The sequence below is a fragment of the Gymnoscopelus microlampas genome, assembly GCF_963454915.1.
Source record: "Gymnoscopelus microlampas genome assembly, chromosome: 19".
Taxonomy (NCBI): domain Eukaryota; kingdom Metazoa; phylum Chordata; class Actinopteri; order Myctophiformes; family Myctophidae; genus Gymnoscopelus; species Gymnoscopelus microlampas.
In genome coordinates this window covers 22342379-22366815 of record NC_139956.1, presented here as the reverse complement: position 1 = coordinate 22366815, position 24437 = coordinate 22342379, and the positions used below count along the sequence as shown (strand labels likewise).

Below are 24437 nucleotides of genomic sequence, written 5' to 3'. Positions count from 1 at the left end.
GTATGCAGGGGCGTTGAGCACTCCCCCGTTAGCTACCATCGTCATTGAGGAAGCGACTCCCTTTTTGCAAAATGGCTTAAAATAAGCCATGTTGTAAACTTATAGATCTGCTATTTTCACTTTTTTTGGTTCCTCTCCTGTCAAATTGGTCCCACTGGCTGCCCCCCCCCCATGGGGGTCGTGGCCCCCACTTTGAAAACCACTGCTCTAGGATCTGCAGAATTTCCCAATTCCCCACTGTGTCCTCTGGAGGTGTAGGCCTGTGGTTAGATAAGTTACTGCCTTGCGTGAGTCATGCAATATCTAGTCATCCTGCCTTGTCAGCACTTATTTATCACCTATTCTAAACACTTGCCATGTACCGTTGTGTACCTGAGTCATCATTAAATAAGACCTTTATCTGCAGCCACGACTTGTTTTCTGTTCAGCAACATTCTACAAGATGCTAGATACTACACTGATACACACTGTCAGCACTATTGGTGATGTGTACTGTTTGTGGGTGTACGATATGTTAAGGACAGCCTTTTCCTATACACCTTCCCTTGTACTTATTTTTTTTTTGCTGAGGACCCATGAATGCCACTGTCACTGTCATTGTAAGAAGAAAGTGGGGGATTCTTTTTTCATGTACAAGCTCCCCTCATTTGCAGCTTTCAGGAAAGGGAAGAAGAATAGAGATAGAAAGAAAGAACAAGTTAAAGGTCAGATGTTCAAATATCCCTAATATGAGCAGAGTGAAATAACTATGTATTCGAGCAGGGCATGCGTTGTGTGACAATAAAGCAGAGCTGAGCTGAATGTCTGTAACGTTATTTTCTGTCTGAACGAATCTGCGTTCGTCTCATTACTTCCTACAGAAAGCTGTTTGCCTGCTGGTGGTGTGAACTCATCCCAGGGCATAACACTCTGCATGTAGTCTGTGAGGTGTATAATATGGTTGCTGTCAGGCAATATAAAAAATAAAACAATGTTTTTTTTTAGTAAACTAATGCTATACTTTGACGTACAATGTGCTCTACTTTAACGTACTATGACACGCAGAAGTAGCAACTTTTGCTGAAACATTTTGAAAGTCAAAGTTTAAGTGGTTAAGGAACCACTTGGGGTTTTGTCCATTTTTAACCAATGAAAAGTATTAACAAGAGCTTGTGACTAATTAATAGCTACATTGGATCCTTTTTTCCATTTCCAGTAACGATTTTGGACATACAAGGTTTCCACCATACAGCGACAATACACACCTTCTCAAGGGTCCTCATGTTTATTCCTTCTAGGGCCCGACCGATAAAATCGTTTGGGAAGAACATGAATATTCAAAACATGACCTTGTTCATCACTCCAGTACAACATTTCAAGGTGATTAGCCACATGAAACATGAGGTTAAACCCAGGATATTGTGGGTTGTACCCCATTATGTACTCACATGATGTGTCTACAATATAACATCCTACCTGGTCACCTTCGCCGCTCTTGTTTACAGGACAATTCCACTGAACCACATACAAGTTATGTAGCAGGGGTTTTCAAAGTGGGGGTCGCACCAGGGGAGCCACGTTGAAAGGAGTGGGAAAATACATCATAATAAAATATATAGACAATGTGATTTCAATTCAAATTCAACAAGTTTGAGCCAGTTTAACCACTATTTTGAGCATATCATTATTGTCAAAAATCTTAGAGAAAATAGCTGATCTGCAAGCTCACCAAGCCTCACATCGGGATGTCTTGTCAGCTTGTAAATCAACTATTTTGTTGTTCAGGGAGCACTTCACCCATTTTCAACATATCTTCATATAATTGATCCTCTAACTAATGCTCATCATAATATGCCACTATTTCTGTCAACCCACTGGGCTGTGGACAGTTCAGAAGCATGCCTACCAGTGACATCGGCAGGCAGGTTTGGAAATTTCAAAGTAAAAAAAATAATAATAATCTTATTTTGTATTAATGTGAATTATCAATATTATTAATGGCTTCTATTATAGCGTGCTAACTTTCGAGGAAGAGAAAGAATGCGGTTTCTATTAGCTTGGATTCCCCATTGATGATGTAATTGGTAGACAGGTTTCTGAAGTGTCCTCTGAGACACAGGCAGAGAAGAAAAAAAGTATACCATCTTATAATGAGTATTAGTGAGGACCAATTATATGAAGATAGGTTGAAAATGGATGAAGAGGTCCTTTAAGCCACTCCAGATTAGGGGGGGGGGGGGGGGGGGGGGCAGCCAGAGGCTATGCCTATAGGGTTCCCTTGGCATGGAAAAGTGTGGGAACCCCTGTTGTACAGCATAGAATAGAGCAGAGCACAGCACAAAACAGAAAGAAATACAATACAATAGGCCTGACCACACAAATGGAACTCATTGCGTTTGGCTTTGGCTGCAGACAAGATACAATAAATACACAATCTTCTCTCTTCAAGGTAGCAGGGCCAGAGAAGCCGAGCTAGCGGTGCATATTCTGCTGTGTGTATCTCCCTACATTTTTTTTTTTTTTACGTTGGCCAGCAGAACTGGAGGTCAGAACACATTCTTTCCCTCTGGGTTACAAATCCCAAATTCTGCCAAGTATGATGTTTTCTTTCCAGACCGGTGTTTTGACAGGAGAAAATGCTGCTTCATCACATCGGGGGATAACCCATAATACACTATTGATCTGGAGGCCGGGCGCCCTGGGGATTGTGGGATATGATGTTTCTGGTCAGTAATCACCACAATGATGACCCCCCCCCCCCACACACACACACACTCCCCCCGGTGAGCCAGATCGCTTTGTATGTATGTGTTTCTGTGTGTGTGTGTGTGTGTGTGTGTGTGTGTGTGTGTGTGTGTGCGCGCGCGCGTGCGCGCGTGCGTGCGTGCGTGCATGCGTGCGTTTGTGTGTGTGTGCTTGAGGAATGACTTGCAGCAAAGGTCCGCCCACCCCAGGAATCGAACCCAGGACTCTCTGTCAGGCATCAGAGCCTCTGTGGTACGCACTTTAACCACTTGAACCCCAGGATCCATATTCTGGGGGTAACATTAGCCAAAAATAGCAGATCTACAAGCTCAAAATGTGTCATGCTGGGACGCAGCTATTTTAGCTGAAGAGATGGAAAAAAGTCTGAGTACAGTAACTCAAGTCCGTTTCCCTAAGACTAGAGCAGTGGTTATCAAAGTGGGGTCCAGGGACCCCCAGCAAAATGTGTTAATATAGCATCATATTTTAACCACTTTATCCATATTTTATATGTTGGCTATTACAAAATAGCAGATATACGTACAAGCTCACAGCGCGTGAGCGTCACTGCTATTTTTGAACATTTAAAAAATATGTATTTTTTAACTCAAATCCTCTCTTCTTGGGGTCCCTGGCACAAAACATGTTCAGATGAGGGTTGGCACTTGGAAAACGTTTGAGGACCACTGGACTAGACGGTTTAAGTAGTTAACAACTCGGCTCTCTGCGCCCCACATTTTGGAGCATCATGAACATTTTGGGACTTTTTTTTTTTAACGTTGTGGCCTACAATGACATGCCCAAAACAGGACACCAGGTTTAAAGTGGGTTAAAGACTCAGGGGCAGACTGTGTGGTACACACACCAGCAAGCAGGAAGCCAGCCTACAGGCTACAGCCGGGGCCAAGTGAGGTGACACACACACACACACAGCCACAGAGAGAACTAATGACGGGGACAGATCCAGGTGCAGGATTCAGATAGCGCTGAGAGATTGCTGCCTCCAGGGTGGCTGTGAATCATCAACACAGCCGTTCAGGTACCTGTACCAACCCCAAACAGCCCGCTGAGATTAACAATGTCCTCATTACCTAGAGCACTGCTTCTCAATGTGGGGTCCGGGGACCCCTTAGGGATCCTTTTAAGGGGTTCCAGGAGGTCCCCAGCAAAATGTGTTAATATATTGTAGCGTCAAAACCAGTTAAAGCACTTTAACCCTATATACAGTACGTACATCACTTCTAACTCAGCTTCTAAATCAAATCTAAATGTGAGCTTCTAAATCAGCAATTTAAAAAAAAGTGTGTGTGTGTGTGCACGTGCATGTGTGAATACATGTGTATGTGTGTGGATTGACACATAACACATAAGACAGCCAAACAGATGGCCCAACGAGGCAGATAACAGCGGTTTAGGATCAGAAGAGACAGACATTACACACAGATGGGGATTAATGCTCCATGTCTGTGTGTTTGCACACACTGTGTGTTTTTTGGTCGTTTTTGCGTGTCCTAAACTTTTCACATATCCCCGGAGAAAAAGACAAAAGTAAGCGAACGCATTTTTTAATGGCTTCATCATGAAACGGCAAAGTAGAACGTGCAAAAAACTCCTGGAGAGCCGTGTATACTAATTGCTTTTGAAGCGATCGTATCAGAGACAGTGTGTTTGTGTGTGTGTTTGTCTGAATGAGTGTAATGAGTTTTTGCACCGCAAAATCCACAATGTTAGTTTACACTCTATACTGTAGGTGGCATTTGAACAGTCCCTGGGGTTAAATTAACCCCATGAACCCTAGCTTCTCTGTCGTGGGGGTGAACATTCAGCGAAAATAGACAACCTGCAAGTTTGTACCGTGGCTAATTCCGCCAAAGACGTTTGGTGTAGAGCAGGGGTCTTCAACGTTTTTCGGGCGAAGGACCCCCTAGCTGAGAGAGAGATGAAGCAGTGACCCCCCACTACATATTGAATCAGATTGTGTTGCAGATGAAAATGTGTAGGTTCACATAGACACAAATGTAGGTTCACATAGACTTGTTCCAATACTGTATGTTGGATTCATGTTAAACATGTACTTTGAAACCCTCAATATTTAGTCAACTTGACCGTTGACTTTTTCTTTTTGCCTTTCCACCAACTCTCCGAAAATAGTCGATCTACAAGCTCACATTTGCGTTGTGAGCTTGTGGATCGTGGCTATTTTGTGCCACGTGGCTATTTTCGGCTAATGTTCCCCATCACACAAATATTTGGTGGACCCCCTGTAGTTACTCTGAGGACCTCCTGGTGGTCCCGAACCCCCTGTTGAAGACCCCTGGTGTAGAGGGGAAAAAGGAGCAGGCCTAGTAAGTATATAAAACTCAGGATCTTGCAGTGTGTGTATGTGCGTGCGTGCATTCTTGTGTGTGTGTGTGAGTGTGAGTGTGAGTGTGAGTGTGAGTGTGAGTGTGTGTGTGTGTGTGTGTGTGTGTGTGTGTGTGTGTGTGTGTGTGTGTGTGTGAGACGTACAGAAGGAGCTGCTTTCGTCCTTTGTGCCTTCCATGGTGCCATCCGGCAGCATCTGGAGGTAGAAGCCGTGCCTGCAGTACAGCCGTGTGACGATGCCTTTCAGCTGGGGCTCTGCGTGGGACAGACAAACACAGTGACACACAGCAACACGTTAGCATCCACAAACACAAATAGACACTCTACAAGTTAAAGTGAGTCCGTGGATCTGCTATTTCTTTATTTTTTGAGCCTTTGAGTACAGTGGAGAGAGAGAGAGAGAGAGAGAGAGAGAGAATTAGGAGTTACATGCAGGAAATGGTCTGGAATGGCTGGGAATTGAACCGAGGACTGCATTGTCAGGCATTTCAGTCCATATTCTACACACTCTAACCACTCGGCTATCGGGACGCGGCAACCCATATCCACTTACACGAATCTAACCGTAGCCCTATAACCTTAGGAAACTGCAGTAAAATCTAATTGGGGACAGACTTTTTGGCCGTAGCTTCACTAGCTTGTCACGCCATCCTCCAGTTGACTGGTTTGATGTCCAACCCTTGTCCAACAATGTGACCTGTGTGTGTCAGTGACACACTTTGTGTTCCACACAGACGGCTGAAGCACGTGACAATAACCTTCAGCTGGAGCTCTGGGGAAACACTAGCCTTAAACATAAAAAATGTTGACATCCAGCCACAAACACATTTGTATTACTACTGTTTACTACTGTGTGAGGACATCGACATTTAGGACAGCGATTTTATGAATGACATTTGTACCATTTTAATACCTAAGCCTAAAGCCAAACATAGCCGATCCATGAGCTTGTAGATAGGCTATTTCCGGTGCACAATACCAGTACATGACTAAATCAGGCATAACTCCTAAATCTGACCTCTAAATGTCTAATCTTAATCCCAACCATTGCCTAAATCTCTTCCTAATTGTAAGCCAAACGTAACCACAAAACATTATGAGATGAAAATGATCATCATAATGTCCATTTCCAAAATTCTACTATTCTATAATACAAGTACACACACACACACACACACACACACACACACACACACACACACACACACACACACACACACACACACACACACACACACACACACACACACACACACCACACACACACACACACACACACACACACACACACACACACACACACACACACCTAAGCAAAGACCAAACATGGATTCATAGCCTTGCTATTTACTCGATGAAACAGTCAAACAGAGAGAGAGAGAGAGAGAGAGTGTGTGCGTGTGCGTGTGTGTGTGCGCGCACACACGCGTGTCCTTGTGTGCGTGCGCTCGTGCATGTGTGTGTGTGTGGATAGCGACATTTGTGTTGACTGTGGCCTTCAACAGTTCAACAGGATTGATGGCACCTTGGAGTGTGGTTACTGTAAAAAGGGACATGCTCCCTAGGCAGGTTTAAGAGAGGGAAACTGTGTGTGTGTGTGTGTGTGTGTGTGTGTGTGTGTGTGTGTGTGTGTGTGTGTGTGTGTGTGTGTGTGCGTGTGCGTGCAAGCTTCTGTTTATGCGTGCGGGCGGGCGCGTGTGTGCGTTAGTGTGTGTGTGCCTGTGCTCGATGCATGCATATTTGTGCACTAGTAACAACCAGTTAAGTGGGGAAAGCTTCATCAAAGATGGATGGCTGTAGAGAGCTGCCTCCTCAGCGCCATGGAGCTCAGAACACTGTCTCATCTCATGAGGGGTAAAAGAACTGCAAATGAGCAACTTCACAAACCCTGCTGAAAGTTCAAATCACATCAGCCCAAAAGTCCCTGTTCTAAGGAGAACATTCGGCCAAAATAGCCGCGATCTAGGGGAGTCTATATTTCTGTTTGTAATGTGCTGGCTCAAATGCCAACTTTTACTGTTCACTCAATGTGGGCTTCTGGACAGCTAAGCTGTTTGAGGAACTTGTGGTTGTTTTCATTCTATTCAGGTAGAATAGCATAGAATAGAATGGATAGATTAGCAGTACGGCACCCAAGTCTCAGTTACTAACCAGCAGATCCTTACCCTAACAACAAACACACCAAACACATACCTCAACCTAGCCATACAGTAATAGTATCTAAACATAACTAACATTCAGTCAGAGAGACAGACAGACAATTTCGTCAAGATAAACCATTTATTGCAATGATACTGCATTAAATTTGACGGTGTGACTCGGCTCCTGTGATACTACAGATTTATCTGCACAAGCATGAGTGACATAGAATCTGAGATCACAAACCCCACTGAAGCAGAGACTAAGATACAGTTATGGACTTGACATTGAACCATTCAAGGGCATAATGTTAAGATACACAGATATATAACATCACACAATCCACAGAAATCCAAAATGCCACAAGGAGGACCTGGGGATGTGGAGGGAGTGTTATCACTGACAAGCTACAGAAGAGGTGCTGTGACCAGTGCTGAGGGTGTAGTATGAAGAGTGAGTGGTGTTCTGCTTAAAACAACTGAATAGAATGAGCCATTAGGATTGAGAGCGTATTATGTGTTAGTTAACTTGTTAGCGAATGAGATTGAAGAGTGGGGAACAGCCTGACTGCTGTGATTGCCTGCCTGGACCAGCATGATACTTTATTCATTAATCTACACCAAACCCATGCCTAAACCTAACCATGCTAACAGTGCCTAAGCATCCTATTTGTATGTTTTTTGAAATATATATATTCTTCAAAAAGTGGATCATCATTCATTCATAGCATCATATGCCAGCTATGGTTTCCTCTTGCAGTTTTCTAAGCAAAATGTTGTAGGAGCTGTTAAAGTGGGTACTTGGATTCAGAAATCAGGGGGGGGAAGAAGAAAAAAAGTTTTAGAACTACTGCTGTAGATAATCAGTGGATGTTTCGGTGTCCTATTAACAGACCCACATAGAAAAAGAAGGGAAATGTGAAGAAACAGGCCAGTAGAAATTGTGAGATGATGCAGAAATTATTGAAGCTAAAATAAGTACATGCCTGGCTTTCGTATAATGAAAACTTTGATTCACTACGGGCAAAGCTAAAGCTGTTTTTTTGGTATTGTATAATACAGTTTTAATATGACTATGATTAATTCAGAATAGTGATAATATAATACATAATTATGCCTTATATCCCCACCTTGTATGTCCCTACCACTTCTGAACTTGAATGCCCTTGAGTTGTCACAGTACAATAATGTGAAATGTGTTTTCTGCAATACCCATAGTAACTATTAGGAGCAGTGGCCGCTATTAGACAGTTCCCAGAGAGCAGTTATAGAGGTTAGCGGTTAAGTATCTTGCTCACATTAACAGATGAAATAAAAACTTTATTAAGCTAGAGAAATGACAAAAGAAATCTGTCTAAAAGAAATCTAAAAACGGATTAAATATAGAACAACAAAAACTAGGGGTGTGGGGGGGTAGCTGGGGAGGTGGGACTGACAGGCGCTGGCTGTTTCATGTCAAGGACCCCCAAATTGATATGAATTTAGCCGCGGACCCCCCATCTGAAAATGTGTTATGCCAGAGACCCCCAGAAGAAAAGATTTATGTAAAAAAAAATCTGCTATTTTTGAAGAGCCAACTTATAAATGGATAAATCGGTTAAAATGATTGTGATGCTGTATTGACAATTTTTGCTGTGGACGCCCTGGAACCCCCTCAAGGACCCCTGCATGGGGGTCCCCGGACCCCACTTTGAGAAGCACTGGCCTAAACAGTATACTAGATCAGAGGGAATGTCATCATACAGTACAGTGGTTATAATGAGAAGTGTCCAACATGAGGACAGGGATGTGTGAGCGTGGCTGGCACTTGGCCTCGCTTGACAGAGAGGAGGGATGTAGAACGAGTGAAAGTGTCCAATTTTCACCATTGCGGGACGCCAACATTATCTTAATTCCTCATCTTTAGTAAACTGTCGGATGCTAGCTCATTACAGCTTTAGCTAAGCCCTGACATCCGCGTATTTGTCAAAGAGGCGCTCCTATGTAATTTCCCTTCAAAGTCCATGGGCTGACGTATAACGTGCCTAATTGCATTTGGTTGTCTCTCTCTCTACCACTGAGATTGAATCTCCATAACCACTAAAAAGATAAAATCCAACCATCACTGGATGCTAAAAGACTAGACGCAGAAGGTCAAACGTAGAGTGAGGTAATCCGTAATAGTGTTAGTTTTAATCCCAAATTAAGCCTCAGAACACACACGCACGCACGCACACACGCGCACACACGTGCGCACGCACACACACACACACACACACACACACACACACACACACACACACACACACACACACACGTGTGTTCTTTAATGTACCACATCCAGTACATAAGTACATAAGAGGAGATTACTGAGGGTTTGGATGACCTTTGTGTGGACTGTTTACTCATAGGGGATTTGTATGTTTTTAGAGTCCGTTCTCATTTCCTGGTGGATATCAAACGATGCAACATTTTCTGCAAAACAGAGTACAAGCACATATACTGTAAAGCAGTTCTCAAACTTTTTCATGTCAAGGACCCCTAAATTTACATTTATTTGGCCGTATATTCCATTTCTTTTCTTTTTTTTTTACAAGAGTGTTTTTTTTTAAATAGAGGGTTGAAGCAGTTAAACTGGTTTTGATGCTATCTCAACAAATCTTGCTGGGAACACCCTCAAGGACCCCTGGAGGTCCCCAGACCCATCTTTGAAAACCACTGCTGTAGTATGTACAGCACATGTGCAACCAATGCACCAACACAGACAGATTCTAACGTTCACCTTCCTCCAGCCATGTCATAATAGGTGAACTTGCAGCGCATTGTGAGCTTGTAGTTCCACTATTTCCAGCGAGATATAGATAGAGCCCTGGGGGACTCCGGCCTATGGGGTATTCAGGGTTTAAGTGGTTAAAAGTCTTGACCTGGTAAAGCATGTTACTAAAGCAGACAGTTAAAAGTCAAGGTAAATAACCCGTCAGACTGCACTTTGCCCTTTGTATAAAGCAGTGCTTCTCAACCTGTAGAAAAGTAAACTTTTCATACCCAATACCTAAAAAAAGAAAAATGAAATTAAGAAAGACCATTACTGTATCAAAAGTAATCAATAAACTATACAGGTCAACTGGTCAACCATTGGCCAAAATGTCAAATAATATAAGAAAGAGGCGTTGTAGTGAGCTTGTAGATCTGCTATTCTCACAATATTTTTCTGTGGAACCGAGTCAAACTTAATTTAATGCCTCAACTCCTACAATTCCAAGTGCTTGTCAGGGTGAGGGGTCCCTAATTCAAATATGATTATTTTGGTGACAGCCTGAAAAGGTTGAGAACCACTGGTATAAAGTAGTGTACAAATTGTGAAAATAAGTTCTGTTCACATGGCTATGACAAGGGAGTCAACATTCACAGTTGATCTGTGAAGAAACGACAGAGCGAGGTACAGCTTTAAATTAACATTCTTCAACACCAAATAAACACAGAGTGACATGTACTGTAGCACTTAAAGCTTGTCACGTATTTAACTTTAATAACCTGCTTTCACTCTCATTTGTTTGCTTTGTTCTTTTGTCTCCCCCCCCCTTTTTTTTTTTTACAGACTCTGCACCCTGAATCTGTCTGTACTGTCATGTCAATGTCATGTGCTGTGTGATGTACAGTAATTGAGCTGCAAAATCAGTTCCACTCTTCTAGTGCCAAGCACATTGGGAGAAGTGATTCTGGTATTGCATTTTACATAATACAGTACATCCAAGCCCAGGGGTGTAGCACACATTTCTAGGCCCTGTAGAAATCTCTGTGGGCCCCCCTTCCCATCTCTTGAACATTTTTGAAAACAATAAAGTCAACTATACTTGACGAGGAAAGGAGGTATAGACTCTAGACTCTCTAGACTGTACTAAGAATAAGCTTACGGTTTGCAGTCTGTCACATTTCTTTGCCTTGTTAATCTATTTTAGAATCCAAACACAATATGGTGGTTCGCTAAGCTAAATAATTAAGAGCACCCTATTGTAAACATGGTGAACAAAGAAAACAGCAATTATAACAGGACAATTTAACAAGAATATAAATAGCATTAAAGAGAACACAAAATACGTTTTGAGGGTGCAACATTGTCAAATATATTATACTGCAGCTACAGTGACAGAGGTGTTTTTTTCCCTCTCTTTTTAGATCAGTGAAGAGGTAGCTATTGATTCCAACTTTAATTCTAGTTTAATGAAACTCTAATTTTAGCTACAACCTTACACAGTCAATGGCTAAAACTACTTTGTGTAAAGTCATAGATATTAGATAAAACAAGCAGTTGCCTGACAACCAATTATTATGGGATCTATGGACTTTTCTTTTGCTTGGCCTTTGGTTTCTGCATTGCTATGCTTAAAACAGTTCCCTTATTATGCAAATATGCTAAAATCAGCAAGCAAGCCTGCTCAGACGGCAAGCAATCTAGCCCAGTGTGGTTCTCAAACGTTCTCATGTCAAGGACTCCCAAAAGGATACATAATAGCCCACAGAAGAGAAGATTTGTTGATTTATTACAGAATTCTACAACTGTCTATATACTGTACTGTAGGTGGGGAGAAGGTCTGAATATTCCTTCTTATACATTCTCTCATCGGGCTAATTTGTACCTGGTGATATACTGTAATAGTCGAGCTGGCAGCACGATAAGTCCATGGATGTACTGTAGTACTCTGATCCAATCCTACAGGTGCCAACTAAACCATTTGCATCTTAACAAGGTACGGAGGGCCTATATCTTTAATGGATGCAAAATTCAGTCTCTCATCATATTTATTATGGCAATATTAATTAATTTATGACGCAATTAACTTAAAAATATATGATAAAAATGTAAGATTAAAGCAAAGGTTTTTCTCAAGGCCTTTTAAGGTCCACCATATACCATCAGGAGGGGCGAGATCCCAAAGTGGTTGTGGCGGACGCCGCGGCGGTTGTGGTGGACGCCGCGAGCGCCGCGGCGGTTGTGGCGGACGCCGCGAGCGTCGCGGCGGTTGTGGCGGACGCCGCGCCGGTTGACGCCACAACCGCCGTGACAACCGCCCAAAGCGCCGCGAGCGCCACGTAGGGTCCGCCATCCGGGCGCCACGGCGGTTGTGGCGGACGCCGCGAGCGCCGCGCCGGTTGTGGCGGACGCCGCGGCGGTTGTGGCGGACGCCGCGAGCGCCGCGCCGGTTGTGGCGGACGCCACAACCGCCGCAACCGCCGTGACAACCGCCCAAAGCGCCGCGAGCGCCACGTAGGGTCCGCCATCCGGGCGCCACGGCGGTTGTGGCGGACGCCGCGAGCGCCGCGCCGGTTGTGGCGGACGCCACGGCGGTTGTGGCGGACGCCGCGAGCGCCGCGCCGGTTGTGGCGGACGCCACAACCGCCGCAACCGCCGTGACAACCGCCCAAAGCGCCGCGAGCGCCACGTAGGGTCCGCCATCCGATCCATCGACCATATCTGCGCTCTTCTGGCGCATTGTATTTTTTATATGATCTGTAAAGTTTATATTTTCATTTGCTACCAGGCATGAATTTATTATAATTTATTATGTTTTTCCTTATTTTCTTTCTTTATTTACACGTGCGTAATAAACGAAAATGTTGAGATTTCATCCGCCCAGATCTTTCTGAATTTTTCTTGAATTATTATAATTTTAATGTTTATATGATCCGTAAATTTTATATTTTCATGTGGTATCAGGCATGAATTTATTTTAATTTATTTTATTATTTTATTTCATTTATTTACATGTGCCCGTCCGTCCGTCCGTCCGTCCGTCCGACAGACAGACAGACAGACAGACAGACAGACAGACAGAGAGACAGACAGACAGACAGACAGACATAGATCTGTCTGTCTTCTTATTGACGTAACCATGGTAAATATAATTAGCTTGCATAATGTTAATAGCCTAATATAATAATATAGCCTATCATAATTATGTTTGGTTATAACCGTGTAGCCTACAGTATAATATATTTATATTATCTATCTATCTATCTATCTATCTATCTATCTATCTATCTATCTATCTATCTATCTATCTATCGCGCTGCAGAGCTTGTTGATCGGCTGGCTGTCTGTCTGTTGCATTTAACCAGTGAAATGAATGAGGATGCGATGAGTTGTGAGTTTATAGATCAGTTATTTTCTGACCGGCACACCAGGTTCATTGACCAATGACCCAAGCTTAATTTATGCACGTAACATAATATACCGACCGACAGACAGACAGACAGACAGACAGACAGACAGACAGACAGACAGACAGGCAGACAGACAGACAGACTGTTTCTGTCTGTCTGCCTGGAGAATAAGTGTGCTTATATTATTAAGTTCTGCAAGCACTTAAGTTGCTCTAACATATATGTTGCAAGGTCTATTAACAATAATAATAATAATAATAATAATACTGCCACCGGTGATAAAAACACAATGTATTGACACAAGGAATTAACAGTCAGTCACACTTTTGTGGATTAGGCTACAGTAAAATTGTAATGACACATTTCAAGGTGAACTCTGCAGCCGCACCGAGACCCTCCAAGCCATCGGAGAGAACCCCTGCTCGTAAAGCAAATATATAAGAGATTAATTTACACTTTGCATTTGTATATATCGCTTTCTATGAGGACATTATCTGAATATGACTTATGACCGATAAATGCTATAGAGCTAGCTTATAAGAGCAAAGAGCTGAGTCCAATAGTTAGATGCGTGTGTAATTGCGCGCATGTAAATAAATGAAATAAAATAATAAAATAAATTAAAATAAATTCATGCCTGATACCACATGAAAATATAAAATTTACGGATCATATAAACATTAAAATTATAATAATTCAAATAAAATTCAGAAAGATCTGGGCGGATGAAATCTCAACATTTTCGTTTATTACGGACGTGTAAATAAAAATAAAATAAGGAAAAAAATATATAATAAATTATATAAAATTCATGCCTGGTAGCAAATGAAAATATAAACTTTACGGATCATATAAACATTAAAATTATAATAATTCAAGTAAAATTCAGAAAGATCTGGGCGGATGAAATCTCAAATGCTTCGTTTATTACGCACGTGTAAATAAAGAAAGAAAATAAGGAAAAACATATATAATAAATTATAATAAATTCATGCCTGGTAGCAAATGAAAATATAAACTTTACAGATCATATAAAAAATACAATTATAAAAATACAAGTTAAATTCAGAAAGATATGGCCGAATCAAATCTCAACTGCTCTGGATCAAATGCGCAAAATATACAATTATTACTATCCACCCCTTGGGCGGGGGGGGGGTCCCGGGGGGGGGGGGGGGGGCACGCAGGTGGGGGGGGGGGGGGGCAGGTGGGGGGGGGGGGGGGGCTGCGCCAGAAGAGCGCAGATATGGTCGATGGATCGGATGGCGGACCCTACGTGGTGCTCGCGGCGCTTTGGGCGGTTGTCACGGCGGTTGTGGCGTCCGCAACCGCCGTGGCGCTCGCGGCGTCCGCCACAACCGCCGCGGCGCTCGCGGCGTCCGCCACAACCGCCGCGGCGCTCGTGGCGTCCGCCACAACCGCCGCGGCGCACGCGGCGTCCGCCACAACCGCCGCGGCGCACGCCACCGCCACATTAGGATCTCGCTGTCTCTCTATACCATGGCAAGACAAGGCAAGGCAAGACAAGACATCAGTCAGTTCCACTATTACAGTGGTTCTCAACATGACCCCTCAGGGGGGTCCCCAAATGCTTTTGGGGGGGTCCCCAGATGACAGTGAAGTGACAATTTAAAGACCCACTCCACACAAAATCATGTTTTTTGAGATTGTAATATGTTTTTGAAGCTTCTATGAAAATGATGTTGGTTTTTGTCACTCTGCTTTTCTCTAAAGCCTTAATATGGCTTTTTACCTCCAAAACTGGCCTTAAGGTATCATCAGGGATAATAATAATATAAGAAAGAGGCAACATTTTTGAAAATAGCCGATCTACAATCGGACAGCGCGAGGCGTTGTGAGCTTGTAGATCGGCTATTTTCAAAATGTGTATCTGTGGAACCAAGTCAAACTAAATTGAACGCCTCAACTCCTACATTCCAAGTGCTTTGTCAGGGTGGGGGGGGTCCCCAGTTAAAATATGATTATTTTGGAAAAGGTTGAGAACCACTGGACTATTCCCCCCAATACAATACCCCTGCCAAAGCCCTTGGACACACTATAGCCCTCCTCTTTCATTTCCCTACCACAGCAGGGAAAGCTCCAGTCCAAGCTGAATAAGGCTTCTCAAGCACAGAGCGCTGACAGCGGGGAATCGCTGACCCAGGGTTACAGCATTGAGGGATGGGAAAGCCAGCTAAAACAATCTACCTGTTCCGTTAGTGGAAGGGAATTTAGAACTACACAGTCAAAGTGTTCTTTTAACTGGGAGAGAAGCCTGAGTTAACACCCATGAAGGAAGGAGGAGACATCGTGTACATTGTCATGGTCGTGTTCTTAAGCCTAGTTCAGAGCCGAGATTTGCGGCGAGAGAAAACTGTTTTAAACCGGATTTATACAGATTTATACTGCCCAAAATAGCTGATCTACAAGCCTACAATTCGTTGCGGTGTTGTGAGCTTGTAGATTGGCAATTTTCAGCGGGCGACACCGCCGTACGACGTTCAAAGCGTTATAGCTTTGTGTCTGTGTGTGTGTGTGTGTGTGTGTGTGTCTTTGTGTGAACAGGCCTTGTCCCATAAACACGCAATGCCAATTATAGAGTGACCTTAAAAAAGAAAAGAGCAGGATTCATTTAACTTACCACAAATTTCAGCCATTAAAGTCACCCTGCCCCTCATGCTCCCTTATGACCAGAGTCACATACTGCATGACACCTGGACTATGCTATTACTATTATTACCTTCAGTACATGCTTGTACAGTACTCCCTGTGTGCATGTGCGTGTGCGTGTGCGTGTGTGTGAGGAGACATCACTGTGCATGGTAGTGACAGACACAACAAGAATGAGACTGGCATGCATGGGGCGGAGGGGTAAGGCCCCACCCACCCACCCACCACACACACACACACACGCACACGCACACACAGGAGACCGGATCGATATGAAAACCCTGACTCACCCCTGTCCTGTCCTCTCTTCCTCTTAAGTCAGAGTTATACCCACTACTGTACTTAGTTGGGTGTTGCGTTCCAGAATATAGCCAATCTACAAACTCACAATGCATGCCATGCATTGTGAGCTTGCAGATCTCCTACTTTCAGTGCGCAACACCCACACACAGTTAAGCATCAATCGGTCTTTACGTTCTACCCCCCCCCCTGTCTCTCGTCTCTCGTCCCGCAACTGCATCCAAACTTAGCAAACATTTTTGGAACCGTAAGCAAGTCGCACACAAACTTTCCCTTTCAAGCCCCCGTCTGCTCTTCCCGTCTTTCATCTTTCCCTCTTTCCCTCTAGTTCTCACGCCCCCCCCCCCCCCCCCAAACCCAACCCATCCCACTCCCTTTTCTCTGTGAGTCATGCGGATTGGATCGCTGCGAATACAGTCGTACATCAGCCAATCAGCAGGGGGATTCTGAGTCATTACTTTCACTCTGTGGTTGAAAGAGAAAGGGGGGAGAGAGAGGAGAGAGAGAGAGGGGTGGGCGTCATCAAAAAAAAACGAGAACGAGGGAGGTGGGAGAAAGAGGGAGGAAGGATGGAGTGGGGAGTTCGGTGGGGTTGCGGTGGGGTAAGGCAGGGGGGGGGGGGGGGTGGGGGGAGGGAGGGCGACACGGTTATTTCATTAGCGGAGAGATTCACACTCTAAATAAAAGAGCAGGGGAGCGTCACGCCTCGTCAGCGCGAGACGTCAATAAAGCGGCCGCTTAAGCGCCCCGGCGCCGCTGATGTTTCACTCAGCGAGGACTATAGGAGGCCTGCGTAGGGGGCCAGGGGTTAGAGGGGTTAGAGAGAGAGAGAGAGAGATAGGGACGGAGGGAGAGAGAGAGATGGAAAGAGGGATGCGTTAACGTCTGTGACCGTCACACCCCAGGAGGCCACGGCGGCACAAAATGTCCTCGCTAACCCGTTGTTGCTAGCTATGTTCTGCTGTAGATGTCCCATTGCGGTACCGAGTACCGACTACTTTTAAAATGTCCCAAACAAGCAGCGGTCACTCACACATCCTATTTGTGTTCCACTACTACAGGTACAGTAGCTATATAGCTAGCTGCTGCTGCTGCTGCAGTGGAAGGTGTTTCTCAAAGTGCCGAAGAAAGAAGAGATGCAAAACACCATCATCCCATTGATCCCAGTATTGTTAAGTCCTGCCTTCTGATGCTTGTAAAGAAAATCTGTGACAAATGTTCAGCCACTGGTTCTCAAAGTGGGACCCAGGGACCCTCAGGGTCTCCAAATGGACCCATGCTGGTCTGTAACTCTGAGAGAGTACGAATTAAACCAAATGGACCCTTAGGGGTCTGTAACTCTGAGAGTATACAAATTAAACCAAATGGACCCTTAGGGGTCTGTAACTCTGAGAGTATACAAATTAAACCAAATGGACCCTTAGGGGTCTGTAACTCTGAGAGTATACAAATTAAACCAAATGGACCCTTACGGGTCATTCCCAGAATAGGGACGCTAGGGTTCATGTGGTTAATTCATTTTTAATTGCACTCAAACTGATGTTCTTTGTCAATTATGAACTGTATTCAGGCACACACACGCACACACGCACGGTCGCACGCACGCACACACACACACACACACACACACACACACACACACACACACACACACACACACACACACACACACACACATACCAATCACCCATTACACACACAGATAGCGCCAGGCTTTTTAACATTCATTATTTTTACTATTCCATGCATCCTCATTGGCCCGGGGTCTTAAAGGATCCTCTGTGTGCCTTTATAAGCCAGTGGATAAATATAATAATATATAATATGTTAATATTGCTCTGGTAAATAGATATTTGGCACCGTGGCAGTATGGCCGGTGCTGCTGTTGAATCCCAGCAATGGTGGAAGAAGTACCAAGATCTTTTTTTACCTAAGTAAATGAACAATACCAGTACCACTATATTGAACATTTTGCTATAGTAAAAGTACAATAGTACTGACATCAAAATATACTTAAATTACCAAAAGTAAAAGTACTCATTATGAAGAATGTATGATTTCACGATTTTTTGGGTAAACTAAGTAACTGAAGTTTCAAATAATAGTTACAGTACTTGAGTAAATGTACTTGGTTACTTCCCACCCCTGCCTCCGGGGCTCTGCGCGGTGTCGGTCCCAGAAAGGCCTCGGCACGCGGCACTCGCTCTGACGGCTAATAAGCTTGTTACTCCTCACCGCCTCCAATATTGTCCTCCACACCACTCGCATTCCAGCCCCAAGCCATTAATCCACAGACATATGGATTTTACAACTGCTAATATTTCATCTTCTAGCATTTATTGCATCCAACGGCAAATCCTTTGACGGCGGCCACGAGAGCAATAACGCGCCGCGTGTTATCGAAAAGCCAAGCTGATTTTGGGGTATGGGAATAATAGTTTGTTTGTTGTCGGGCGGAAACCTTGTACGTCCAAAACTGTTACTTTTCAGGATTCAAATAAAAAAATAGCCAATTTACAAGCTCAAAACGCGAAAAATCTATGCATTTTTAGCTTATAGATCGGCTATTTTTGCTACTTTTGTATGACACTATAGTATGACGAAGTAGGGCATTCATTTACAAAAAAAACATTAAAAAGTTAAAAGAGATAAGAGGTTTCTGCCTGACCGCAAAAATACACTCGTTCACGTAGACTCTCACTCTCATGAAGCCTGATTTATACTTAGTTATGCATAGGTGTCTCGCACCGAAAATAGCTGATCTAAAAGCTCACAAGGCATCACACTCCTCCTCGTGAGCTTGTAGATCGGCTATTTTCCTGCACAACACGACACGCAACTAAATGCACATCAGGCGTAACTCTACGAACTATAAACATCCTGTTTCAAGGAGACTCGGGCAGCAGCTGTGTTTTCATACCTTCATATCTTGCTATATTTACGTTAAGTGCGCAGTTAAATTGCATAAAATTATAAGGGTGGCTCTTTGTGGCCCGGGCTGACAATGAGTAATGGCGGTGAGGACGGGGAGAGCCTATATGGTAATGGCCATATTTACTGGGACCATCCATCATCTCCAAACCGCCAACAAGCCCATTCCTCATAGGAGGAGTGGTCAGAAAAGGGGGCGTGGCGGCTTTCAAACAAACTGTTCCTCTCTCCTTTTCTTTAGGTCAGGTCTCTCTCTCTCCCTTGCTCCCTTTCTCCACTTCACTCACTCTCTCTGTCTGTCTGTCAGTCTGTCTGTCTAGCTCAGTGGTTCTCAAACTTTTTCATGTCAAGGACCCCCAAATTGATATATGTGTCCATGGACGGACCCCCATTTGAAAATATTTTGAGCCAGGGACCCCCAGAAGAGAAGATTTGTGTTGCAAATGTTTAATGTTCAAAAGAATTTCAAGATTTTTCAAAGATGTTCAAAAATAGCAGATCTACAAGCTCGCAGTGAGCTTGCATATCTGCTATTTTTGAGAAGCCAACTTATAAATGGATAAAGTGGTTAACTACTTTTGCTGGGGACCCCTTGGAACCACCCCAAGGACCCCTGGTCCCCCCGACCACACTTTGAGAACCAATGGTCTAGCTCACTCCAACCTTCTCTCTCTCTCTCTCTCTCTCTCTCTCCCCTCCTCTTAATCCAACTTTCTCCCTCTCTCTTTCACTGCAGTCCAACTTTTAGCTTTTAAGAAAATCAATAGTGATGAAAGTGATAAAGTGCGAATCCATTTAGGCTCCAGAGTTGACCAGGCCCTCTGCTGGCCCATGTATTTGGTAAGAGATTAAACTAATCTCATGACACGCACCCATACGAGTTGCACGGCAGTGATTGGTTCAGCTCCGGGGCACTTAAAATCTGCGAGTAGCCCCCGACAACCCGAACGGCGACGAGCGTGAGATATGTCATGAGTGGCTGAGGGGAGGTGACAGTTAGCCAATGAATGACCAAGACACATTTCCCGGCCCTGCCAGGGGGAGATGAGTGGTCGGCTAAAGTGCAGCAGAAACGTAGCTCCGCTCACACAGAGGGCAGATGAAGTAGACTTGTTGAACATCTAATTCTAATGTGTCAGGACTCTGTATCCACTAGAGAATCAATGCAACAATGCAACGTGATGGAAACACTGTACAGCTGAGAAGAATAGAATTTCTCCCACACATTTACAACAATCAGTTGGTGGGGGGCGGGGGGCGGGGAGGTTAATAGGATTATTAGTATTCTGATGACAATCTCTCTGTGTGGCACTAGACTGGAGGAAAGGCCGTGGGGTCACCAGAATCAGCTGGCTTCATTCTCAGCAGAAACGCAATCTGACAGTTTCATTGCATTTCACCCATTGCATTTTGAGATATGTGTGCAAGTGACATTTTTTGGCCAAATGGTGGCGCTAGAGGAAATGTCATGGGGTCACCCAAATCAGTGAGGACACCATCGGCTGTGGAACATGAAGGTGCACAGCACATGGCCTGGAAATCCAGCCAGTGGATCACAAGATATCTTATTTGGTAATATTTGTCCTAAAGGTGGCACTAGAGCAAGCCGTTCCCAACCTTTTCAGCTCAAGACCCAAAAGATACATTTGTTGTCTGCCCGAGACTCAAACCTACAAAAATACATTATGAATGACTATTTAATAGTCAAAACAGACAATCTACAAGCTCAAGCTTAAACTTATATTTACTAGTGTGTGACCCAACAGTGGGTCCCACTCCCAGAGAGAGAGAGAGAGAGAGAGAGAGAGAGAGAGAGAGAGAAATGAAAGAGGAGCAGAGACAGAAAGAGAGCAGTATTGATGGAGGGAGGAGGAAACAAATGAAAGAGAGATGGAGAGATACGGTATGCGTGTGAAGCGGATCTAACCTGGATAAGAGAGGGAAGGAAATGAGAGAGAGAGAGAGAGAGAGAGAGAGAGAGAGAGAGAGAGAGAGAGAGAGAGAGAGAGAGAGAGAGTAAACAGCAGCCAGATAACATCTGAGGGGGGGGTTGCAGTTTGCAAAGAATGAAAGAGAGGAGAAGATGCTGAGGATGAAATGATAACCTCATCAAAGGAAAGCAAAACAAAGAGACAGAGATAGATCAGGGAGAGGAGGAGAGAGAGAGAGAGAGAGAGAGAAAGGAGAGATAGCAGGGAGTGGGGTGGGGGGGTGGGGTAGAGCGAGGGCAGTATGGAGGTTTATCCCAGGCCTTTTTACTGATGTTAATTACAGTAACGATCAGCAGGACAAAAAAGCCCGGTGTCTGGCGTACAGCCAACAGCTGACAGCACCTGAGAGGAGAGGAGGAAGAGGATGAAGAGGAGGAGGATAAGAGGAGGAGGAGAAGAGAGGAGACAGGGATAGAGGGGAGTGAAAGGAGGGGAGAAAGATGCAGCGGATGGGGGGAAAGAAAATACAGGATAGAGAGAAGGAAGGAGTCAAGAGCCAAGGAGGGCAGAAAGGATGTAGCGGGGCGGGCTGCAAGGAGGGACATGGGAGGATGGAGGGGGGAATAGAGGGAAGGGAGGGGGGGGGGGGGGGGCAGATGAAGAAGAAGATAAACGGCCCGAGAGGAATGGTCCAGAACTGTGGGAGGAGTGAGTGAGTGAATCAGCAAGAGACAGAGAGGAGGAGGACGGTCAAAGAGAGAGAGAGAGAGAGAGGGGGGGGGGGGGGGGAGAGGGATGGAGAGAAAGTCGGAGAGAGGGAGAGAGAGACGGGGAGTGGGTGGAGAGATCAATCATGAAGGGCTCTGTGATGTAACATTGAAAAGAGTCAATGGCCAGGAACCAAACGTTACAGACAGACAGACAGACAGACAGCCAGACAGACAGACAGACATGAGCTCACTTTTTACATTTCCTCCATTCTTTATCTCTTCCCAGGTGCTGATTTATACTTCATCATAAAACCATGTTGTTCCATGAAAAGAACACATTTTCAATGAGCAGATTAGGGTTTACACTCACGTTCTCAGCTGTTTGCATTGTACTCTCCCTACGAGCTCCCCTTCCTCCTCTTCCATCCACTTCCTCTTTCTACCTTTCTACCTTAGTGGTGAGGAAGGCTTGGTGGTGAGCAACGCATCTTTTTTAGCGGTGCCAACCGCTCTATACGTGGCTTTGACTCGGTGTCTGTGTGTCTGTGTGTCCGTCCGTCTGTCCGTCCGTCTGTGTGTCCGTATGAGCCCGGGATGAGCACGGCAAAGAAGCAACACATACAAACACACGCACACACACACACACGGACTTGGAGATTGCCTATGCCATCTCTCCTCTCATTTGCCACACGTGCCACCGGTTATCAAAGAGGGGTCCAGGGACCCCCAGGGACGTCCGCCCGTATGAGCACGGGATGAGCACGGGATTTTAAACAGCTATAACTCCAGTTTGCAGCATGCCACCAAGTCCAAATTTGGTATGTGGACTTAGACCACCAATACGGGCCGAGCATGAATTGCTCAAGCCCCGCCCCCTCTGTCTTCCCATTGGCTGGCCTTTAAACAGCCATAACTGAAGTTCGCAGCATGCTACGGAGTACAAATTTTGGACATGGACTAAAACCACCAATAGGGACAAACTGTAATTACTTAAGCCCCGCCCCCTCTGTCTGCCCATTGGCTGGGCTTTAAACAGCCATTATTCCAGTTTGCAGCATGCTACCAAGTACAAATTTGGTAAGTGGACTCAGACCACCAATAGGGACGAACTGAAATGAGTGAAGCCCCGCCCCAAAGGCACCGCTTCCTTCACACAGGGTGTGATTTTTTCTCAGGTGACTGAAGAAGTATGGAGTCCAAGGTTCTACGGGCCTTCTACATAGAGGCACCACCGGCACCGAGAACATCCTGGCTGGTTGAATCAGTGCCTGGTATGGCAACTGCACTGCCCTGAACCACAAAGCAATGCAGGGGGTCATGTGGACAGCCGAGCGCATCAGCGGATGTAAGCATCCCTCCACCCAGGACATATGCTGTGCGACAGAAGTTGTTTCAGCAAAGATCGTATGCAGGCTTATCAAAAATCCTACCCATCCCACCATGTTTCAGATGCTACCAAGTGGCAAGTGGCTTCATAGCCACAGAGCCACTGGCAATAAATAATAAATTGTAGGGATGTCCGATTTTATCGGCCTCCCGATATTATCGGCCGATATTAGCATAAAAATTGATATCGGGAAAATATCGGTATCGGTTTTTGAAAAAAAAAAAAAATTTTTTTTTTTTTTTTTTTTTTTTTTTGCTTTATAAGTAAGTTACAGGAGTTTTTACTGTATATGGTGTGTGTGATATGAAATTTGAGCTTACCCTAATCACAATAATCCCCGCATATATCGGTATCGGTTGATATCGGTATCGGTAATTAAGAGTTGGACAATATCGGTATATCGGTTATCGGTAAAAAAGCCAATATCGGACAACCCTAATAAATTGCTAAATAGACAGGAAAATGAAACATAGGATTGGGAAATGTTATTGACTATATTCACACAGCGGCCATTTTGCTCTCGCGTCATATTTGCGGGTTCAGTTTCGTTAACTTAATAGCGAAATGGCCGCCATGTGAATATGGTGAATAGCATGCCCCCTTCCCATCTGTCTGAGGTCAGATGCAGCCTGTGTGTTAAACAAGGCCAAGGGCAGGTCTATTTACAGCCTTTACATACATACACACAGAGATACATGTAAATAGAGGTTTATAACTTCACAAGTGGGAATCTTGCACACAGCAGCATATTCAAGCACCTCAAGTGCACTATGACCAACATCAAAACTGACAAAAAGTTCTTGATCTTGATCTTGGCAACTCTCCCTCTGTCCCTCCATCCCTCTTGTTTACTCCTCATAAACCTTCCAACTATCTGTCTTTACCCTTTTTATTGCTTCATCTCTCTATGTCCTCAAGTCTTAGCAACGCTGCACAACTTTCAGTAAATTAGCGACATCATATACAGCATGTCACACGCTTACTGCAAAGTGGTGACCTTTGCAGAGATAAATACAGACATTTCCAAACGTAAGTGCCATTAGAAGCAAATACCAGCCAATTTCCTGTCTGGGATTTCTCTGGATTACACTTAACACATATTATCCCATATAATAACTCACTGGAAGTGCAGCTTGGAAAT

The 24437-nt window shown here is 44.4% G+C and overlaps 1 protein-coding gene across 1 annotated transcript in view; it reads right to left on the bottom strand.

Annotated features, from left to right (window-relative positions):
* Positions 1-24437, bottom strand: part of fgf11a (fibroblast growth factor 11a) — a gene marked incomplete at both ends in the record, with an annotated part of 123513 nt that overhangs the window by 48468 nt on the left and 50608 nt on the right. The window contains one exon of the mRNA XM_084042962.1: positions 5233-5343. Coding sequence (XP_083899088.1) covers positions 5233-5343 — 111 coding nt within the window. The remainder of the gene's footprint in view (positions 1-5232; positions 5344-24437) is intronic.